The following is a 7,572-nucleotide window of genomic DNA, read 5'->3' as shown; positions in this document are numbered from 1 at the left end:
GGGGGACCTGTCCAGGGGGCGACTACAGCCCATGGGGGGCGGTCTGCCGGGCCACCTTTCCTTGCAGAAGAGTGGTTTACATCGGGGTCTGGGACGGGCAGCTCAGTCCATCTACAGCTGCTCCATTCAGTCCGGGGGCGGACGCTCCCACGGGCACGCCCCTTTGTGCCCTCCTGCCCTGCAGCAGGGGGAGGAGGTTAGGCATTCCCTGAGGGTGGGCACGGGGGAGAGGAAAAGGGAATCTCCGGCGTCATCGATGCGCGCCACGACGGCAGGCTGGGAGCCGCCATCTTGGTTAGGGGCGGTGTTACCGTCTCCCTTGACGTCATCACCCTCGCGCCAGTCTCGCCGTCGGGGCCAGCTGGGGTGGCAGGGCTCTTCCCGGGCGCCCCGTGGAGGTGATGTTGGCGGACGCGGCGGGTGGCCCGGGGCCGTGTCCCCTGGGCGAGGACAGCTTCACGCGCTTCTCCTCTCAGAGCAACGTGTACGGACTGGCGCGCGGCGCCCAAGGCCGCGGGGAGCTGCTGGCTGCCACTCTTAAGGGGAAGGTGCTGGGCTTCCGCTACCAGGACCTCCGACAGAAAATCCGTCCCGTGGCCAAGGAACTCCAGTTCAACTACATCCCGGGTCCGCCCCGCGCATGCGCGTGAGGGGCTGCTCGTCTCCCTCCCCATCCCCTCCCCTCCCCCTGTGCTTGTAGCGTCTGTGTGTGGCAGGGCTAGGGAGGGGGTGTGAGCGAGCCTTGCACGGCTTGAGGCAGCCCTGCCCCCGCCCAGCGGGTTTAGGGGGATGGGGGTCGGGGGGGAGCAGGGCGTGGGTAAGCTGGAGGGATGGGGAGGCCCCCCTCGGGGCAGGTTCGTGCCCATAGTGTTTCAGTTTCCTCATCTGTCACCCGGCTGTGCGGAGGCTCCAGCACCGGGCGGGGAGACTGAGGCCAGAGGGCCGGGGGTGCTAGACGGCAGCCGCCTCCCTTTGCTTCTGCCCCGCAGTGGACGCCGAGATTGTGTCCATCGACACGTTCAACAAGTCGGCCCCCAAGCGGGGCTTGGTGGTGGGGATCACGTTCATCAAGGTGCCCGCCCCAGCCTGGCTTCCCCCTCTGAGCGGTGGGGAGCAGGGGAGTGGCAGGACCCTGGGCAAGTCACCAACCTCCGCCTGCCTCAGTGGTAGCGTGAGGATCATGAAAAAGCGCCCCCGTCCCGGGCTTGGGCCCAGTCCCCAGTACACCATGGGCGCTTAATAAATCCTGATTGCCTCCCCTCCCTGTGATTCCTGGCCAAGAAGACCCCAAGGCTTCCAGGTCCCCGAGATCAAAGGAGACAAGGGCTGCAAAAAGCTTAGCTGGTGCCTGGCACATTAACACATGCTTCTGCACTCCCAGGACTCCGGTGACAAAGCCAGCCCCTTCCTCAACATCTACTGTGACTATGAGCCTGGGTCAGAGTACAACCTGGACTCCATTGCCCGTGAGCCCCTGGGCCGGGGTGGGCCGGGGTGGGCCGGGGTGGGAGGCGTGGGGAGGATCATAGCCCAACCTGTCTCTTGTCCCCCTGATCTTTCAGAGAGCTGCCTGAACCTGGAGCTGCAGTTCACCCCTTTCCAGCTGGGCCATGCCGAGTAAGCTCCAGGCTGGCAGTCACTGTCCCAGCTTCCAGCTTTGGCTCCTTCCTCCATGTGTGACCTTGAGCAGTGCCCCCTTTCATTCGTAAAAGGAGGTCTTCCCTCCCAGCCCTGACGTTCCCTTCTCTAAGACCCCTCCCTGCTCTGACATTCCCTGTTCTAAGAGCCCTCCTTTGAGATCTTCTCTTTTCAGGGTCCAGGTTGGGGATCAGCTAGAGACAGTGTTTCTGCTCAGTGGGAACAATCCTGCCATTCATCTGTATAAGGAGGTGAGGCCTGGGGTTGGGGGTGGCTTTGGTGGGACAATGGCAAGTGGATGGAGGAGGGCTTAGATAGTCTGCCCAGTGTGTGTGTCTGTGTATGTGCGTGTGTGTCTGTGTTGTCTGTGTGTGTCTTTGTGTGTGCATGTGTGTATCTGTGTGTGTCTGTGTCTCTGTGCATGTGTCTGTGTGTCTGTATCTCTGTGTGTCTGTGTGTGTGCACGTGTGTAAGTGTGTCTGTGTAAGTGTGTGTCTGTGTATGTGTGTTTCTGTGTGTGTGTCTGTATGTGTGTGTCCCTGTGTCTTTGTCTCTGTGTGTCTGTGTTTTTATGTCTGTGTGTGCGTCTCGGTCTCTGTGTCTGGGTGTGTGCTTCTGTGTGTGTCTGTGTCTGTGTTTTTATGTCTGTGTGTGTGTCTGTGTGTCTGTGTCTCTGTGTGTGTCTGTGTGTGTGTGTTTTTATGTCTGTGTGTGTGCATCTCTGTCTCTGTGTGTGCATCTCTGTCTCTGTGTATGTGTGCGTGTGTGTGTGGGCATTCTCCCTGCCACTGCTGCCCTTAGCCCAGGCTCTTTGTCCCCAGAATGAGGGCCTGCACCAGTTTGAGGAACAGCCTGTAGACAATCTCTTTCCTGAGCTCACAGATCTGAGCAGCAGGTAGAAGGGAAGCCTCTGCCCCTGGGAGGCCCCCGGCAGAGAGGGCAGCAGGGAGGTGGGGCGGGGTTGGGGAGGGGGTCCTGAAGAAGTTGGGCATTGGCAGAGCTGGCAGGCCCGGCAGAGGTGTGGGGGGGTGAAGAATGTCCCTTCACGGGGCTGCTGGGGTCTCTCCCCAGCGTTCTGTGGCTCCACGTGTCCAACATCCCTGGCTCGGGCCGGCGACTCACGGCCTTTGGCTGCCAGAGTGGATATGTCCGCGTTGCCCATGTTGACCAGACCAGCAGAAGTAAGACCCCTGGGGTGGGGGAAGGGGAGAGGCTGCGGATCAGGGCCCCGAGGGAGGGGCTGGAGCCCCTCATCTCTGATTGCTCCTCTCCCCTTCCTGCTCTTCCCAGCTGTGCTGCAGACTTGGACGGTCCAGCAGGATGGACCCATCTCCCGCGTTGTGGTCTTCAGCCTCTCGCTCCCTGCAGCAGACCCCTCAACCCCCAGGGACGGGGGGAAAGGTGAGGGGCCTCGTCTTCATGTCCCTCTGCATGTGGCTTCCTTGATCAGCCCCATGCCCCGGTCTGCATCTATCTCTTGACCTCTGGATCTCCCAGATGCCATGATTCCCAACAACCCTTGCCCCTGGGTTCCATCACCCTCATGTTCCCATTGTTTAGGAGACTATAAGGAGTCATGGGTGTGGCCCCAGCCGCTCCCCTGCGAATGCCCTCTCCCAGCTCCCTCCCCTTCTTCCCCCAGAGGCCAAGGGGCTGCCCTCACCCCCAGAGGAGTACAGCGTCCTGGTGGCCAGTATGATGGAGCCGGCTGTGGTGTATCGGTGAGGGGACCCGGGCTGGGACATGGTGTATGTCTTACTCTCAAGACTCCCCTTGACTTTAGGGGGCTGAGACCCAGGCTGATGGAGAAGAGATGCCCTCATTTTTGGGGGCGGGGGGGGGCGCTTCAGGGCTGGAGACAAAGGCCTCTCGAGAATGATTAGAGATGAGTGATTTGGAGTCCTGGCCAAGGGAAAAAGGTGTCTAGACCTCAGTTGGTGGGAGTGGGAGGAATCTAGCTTCTGGGTTTGGATACCAGAGTGTGGGGGGTGGGAGAGGAGAGAGACCCAGAGCCTAGATCTGCCCAGCCCTGGGATGGGTGAGAGGTGACCCACCAGACTGAAGCCTCACCCTTCCCGTCTTTCCCCTGGCACCCTAGGAATGTCCTGTCCCATGGGCTTCAGGACCAAGTGCTGCTGCCAGGGAGTGACCAGTTTGACAGCGTCCTCTGTGGGCTTGTCACCGACGTGGACCTGGATGGGAAGCCTGAGATTCTGCTGGGCACCTACGGCCAGGTGTGCCTTGTCAAGCTCTGCTTTTACTCATCTTTATCTGTGCCTCCCTCATCTTTGTCTCTTAGGTCCTGATCTGACCTCCCTGTGGATAACCTTCTGTCTTCACCTTGTACTCCAGCCCTCGCTTCTCCACTCTGGTCTAACCTCTGACTCTCCACTCTGGTCTAATCTCTGACTCTCCACTCTGGTCTAACCTCTGACTCTCCACTCTGGTCTGACCTCTCACTCTCCACTCTGGTCTGACCTCTCACTCTCCACTCTGGTCTGACCTCTCACTCTCCACTCTGGTCTGACCTCTGACTCTCCACTCTGGTCTGACCTCTGACTCTCCACTCTGGTCTGACCTCTCACTCTCCACTCTGGTCTGACCTCTCACTCTCCACTCTGGTCTGACCTCTCACTCTCCACTCTGGTCTGACCTCTGGTTTTTTCACTCTAGTCTCACCTCTTTAATTCTCAACACACTGTTACGTTCATCCCTTGCATTGCAGTTTGATCAGCAAGCACTTATTAGGCACCTATTGTGGGCCAGGCAGTGTGCTAAATGCTGAAGGTATAAAGAAGCAAACACAAAACGATTCATGCTCTCAAGGAGCTCCCAGCCTAGTGGAGTGGGGGTGGGGGGTGGGGAGGGGATGGGGTGGGCTGTTCTTGGGTTCAGGAGATGGAGTGTTTGGTGTGAGGAGGTAAGTGTCAGGAGGCTCCTATCACTGGATTGGAGAAGATCTGTTGAGAAGTAAGGTGTAAGAAAGCTAGAAAAGGGGGAAGGGCCAGGAGATGAAGGGCTTTGAAGGCCAAATAGAACATTTTGTATTTGCTCCCGAAGGCGATGGGGAGCCCCTGGAGTTTACGGAGTAGGGAGTGACACCCTCAGACCTGGGCTTTGGTGGCTGAATGAGGATGGATTGGAGTGGGGAGAGACTGGAGGGTGGCAGGGGCCCCAGCAGCTCCTGCAGTGATCTAGGGGGGAGGGCATGAGTGCCTGCACCAGGGTGGGAGCCGGATCCGGGGGGAGAAGGGGACGTATTGGAGAGATGCTGCCGAGGGGATGGCAGCTGGCCTCGGCAACAGCTTAGATGTGCCTGTGGGTGAGAGGGTGAGGAGCCCAGGATCACTTCTAGGTGGGAAGCCTGAGGGCTGGGAGGAGGCTACTGTCCCCAGAAATAGCAGAGGAGGGGGAGGGTTGGGGGAAAGATCACGAGATCAGTTTGGGACACATCCATTTTCAGATGTCTCCTGGGCCTCCAGGCTGAGATGTCTGAAAGGCAGTGGGAGATGGGAGATGGGAGGTCAGCAGAGAGAGGAGGGCAGGGAAGGTAGATGTGCAGTTATCAGCATGGAGATGGGCATTAGATCCATGGGAATGGATGGTTCCCCAGTGAAGTACAAAGGGAGAAGAGAAGAGGGCCCAGGGCAGAATCCTGAGGGTCCACTAGGGTCAGAGGGTACGATCTGGAGGAAGAGGCAGAGGAGGAGGAGGAAAAGGGGGGGGAGAGAAAGAGAAGAGGGAGGGAGGAGGGGAGGGAGAAAAAGGGAGGGAGAGAGGGAGGGAGAGAAAGAAGAGGGAGGGAGGAGGGAGGGAAGGAGAGAAAGAGGAGGGAGGGGAGGAGGAGGGAGGGAGAGAGAAAGAGAGGAGAGGGGGGAGGCTGGGGGCTGGGGAATATCCTGAAAACCTAGAGAGAGGACAGTGTTGAGGAGGGGATCCACAGTGTCTAAAGCTGCATCTCAACCCCATTCCTCCTGCTCTGTGTCTCTCCTTATTTATCTCTTTGGGTATCTCAGTCTCTGTTTCTCTTTCTCCCCTCTCCTCCTCCTGAATTCTCTCTCTCTCCCTCTCCCTCTCTGTCTCTTCCTCCCCTCTCTCCTCTTTCTTCTCTTTCTCTTTGTGTCTCTCTTCCCCCCTCTTTCTCTCTCTGTCTTTCTCCCCTTCCTTCTCCTTCTCTTTCTCTGTCTTTCTTTCTTCCCTCTCCTCCTTCTCTGTCTCTCTCATCTCTGCTCCCCACCCCAACCTGTGGTCAGGCTTCCTGAGGCTCCCTCTCACCCTCCTGTAGGAGCTGCTGTGTTATAAGTTCTGTGAGACCCAGGTCCTGGCTTCTGGCCTCCCCACGGCTGAGGCTGATGGCAGTTTCCACCTCCTGTGGCATCGCAGTTTTGCCAGCCCTCTGCTGGCCATGGAACATGTGGATCTGACTGGGGACGGCCTTCAGGAGCTTGCTGTGGTCTCCCTGAAGGGTCTGCACATCCTCCAGGTAAAAATCCCTCCTCGTGTTCTGATCTAACCTCCATTGGGACCCTGGGGTCCTCCTGCTCTGTCCTGTGAATCGTGGTCTGGCAGCTCTCCCTCACCCTGCCATCTCAGCCTGGTTCCCCTGGCTCTGGTCTTGTCCACAGCACAGCCTAACCCAGGCATCCCGACTGGTCCTGACCCGGCTTCGGCAGAGGGCCCAGCGGCAGAGACAACAGCCACAGGACGAGGGAGGTGGACCCTGGACAGCCGAACACCCAGTCCTTTGAGCCCCCTCATCCCTTTGCCTTTGGCTCATCCATCCTCAGCTTGGGGAGTCAGGACAGGGTGGGAGGGCCATGCCCAGGGACCCTTGCACTGGTGGGGGGTGGGGGAGTGAGAAATTTTGGAGGAAGGCAGATGCCTCTGGGAATAAACCTGAGGAGAGGCTCTCCTTCCCACCCCCACGGTGTCGTTGCCTTTCAGACGACCTGGGTTAGAGCTCAGTGCAGGAGGCTGATCTGGTGTGGGACCTGGGACAGTGTGTAAAGTGGGGATGATCCTACCACCCCCATGCTTGGGGGCGTGCGTGCACACACACGTTGTGAGGACCCAGACTTGAATACATTCATCCACAAGTCTAACGTTCCCCGCCAGTGTGGTCACCCTTGACCTGGGCTTGTTCTCCAGCAGGGAGGGGGAGGTCATGCCCCCAGGGAAGTGAGGGAATTGATCCAGCCTGGAGATGAGGAAACCAGCTCAGGCCCCAGAAGTGACACTGAAGGGGACAAGAACCTGCCTCCCAGTCCCTGGTCGGGGGCCCACTGCCCATACTGACTCCTCCTCGCCTGGACATCGGCCCCATCCTTGCTCCCCTGACCAGCTCTCCACATCATAATACACTGATTTCAGGGTCAGAGGACCAGGGTTCAAGACCTTGTTCTGCCACTTAGATCCCTGGGCCTAGTTCCCTGCTCTGCCAAATAAAGGAGTTAGTTTGGATGATGTCTAAAGACCTTTTCTTTAGTCCTGATGCACAATACACAGGTCAGGGAGAGATGGGAGAACGCAGTCATTTCAGGAGACCAATAAGGGTTAAGTGGGGTTGGAAGCGGGTGTGGGACACTACAAGGAGCTCAGGATTCCGAGTTGGAGGTGAGGACCCAGGGCCTTCTGTGGGTTCATGCAAACTCAAGTGGGAGCCAGATTGTCCTGGATGGCAGGAGTGTGAGGGGAACAAGGCAGACGGGAGTCCAATGTGAGATGGAAGGGTTGGGAGCCATCATCAACAAAGCCGTGTCATGTCATTCTTCCTGGGACTTCCAAGCCAAGCATTGCTGGTCAGCCCAACTCTTCCTTCTACATCTTCCTTGGCTTAAAGGTACTGAAGAGTACACATTACAAGGAGGTTTCTTAAATGCCTTCACCGACACGGAACATCCGCTGCAGTCTGGTTGGCTACCAGCATCTTCCCAC

The 7,572-nt window shown here is 58.3% G+C and overlaps 1 protein-coding gene across 1 annotated transcript; it reads left to right on the top strand.

Moving 5' to 3' along the window:
• The first annotated feature begins 75 nt into the window (after positions 1 to 75).
• KPTN (kaptin, actin binding protein) lies at positions 76 to 7,101 on the top strand. Its single transcript, XM_069089127.1, has 13 exons — positions 76 to 627; positions 990 to 1,072; positions 1,382 to 1,466; positions 1,563 to 1,617; positions 1,814 to 1,889; positions 2,460 to 2,533; positions 2,710 to 2,819; positions 2,929 to 3,039; positions 3,281 to 3,359; positions 3,737 to 3,872; positions 5,924 to 6,121; positions 6,264 to 6,351; positions 6,794 to 7,101. Exons 1-13 carry the CDS (start codon positions 402 to 404, stop codon positions 6,931 to 6,933), a joined length of 1,461 nt encoding a protein of 486 aa, XP_068945228.1. The 5' UTR covers positions 76 to 401; the 3' UTR covers positions 6,934 to 7,101.
• The last annotated feature ends 471 nt before the right edge of the window (positions 7,102 to 7,572 follow it).

Source organism: Petaurus breviceps, unplaced genomic scaffold, assembly GCF_028583685.1.
Source record: "Petaurus breviceps papuanus isolate PSGF00001 unplaced genomic scaffold, PetGlider_PUasm1.0 185, whole genome shotgun sequence".
NCBI classification, from domain to species: domain Eukaryota; kingdom Metazoa; phylum Chordata; class Mammalia; order Diprotodontia; family Petauridae; genus Petaurus; species Petaurus breviceps.
This window is presented reverse-complemented; position numbering and strand designations above follow the sequence as displayed.

Bases quoted from the DNA above. Each gene is read 5' to 3' on its own strand.
- KPTN (XM_069089127.1), top strand. From the start codon at position 402: ATGTTGGCGGACGCGGCGGGTGGCCCGGGGCCGTGTCCCCTGGGCGAG. The intron at 628-989 runs GTCCGCCCCGCG...TCTGCCCCGCAG, and splicing joins CCAGTTCAACTACATCCCGG to TGGACGCCGAGATTGTGTCC. The intron at 6,122-6,263 runs GTAAAAATCCCT...TCTTGTCCACAG, and splicing joins AGGGTCTGCACATCCTCCAG to CACAGCCTAACCCAGGCATC.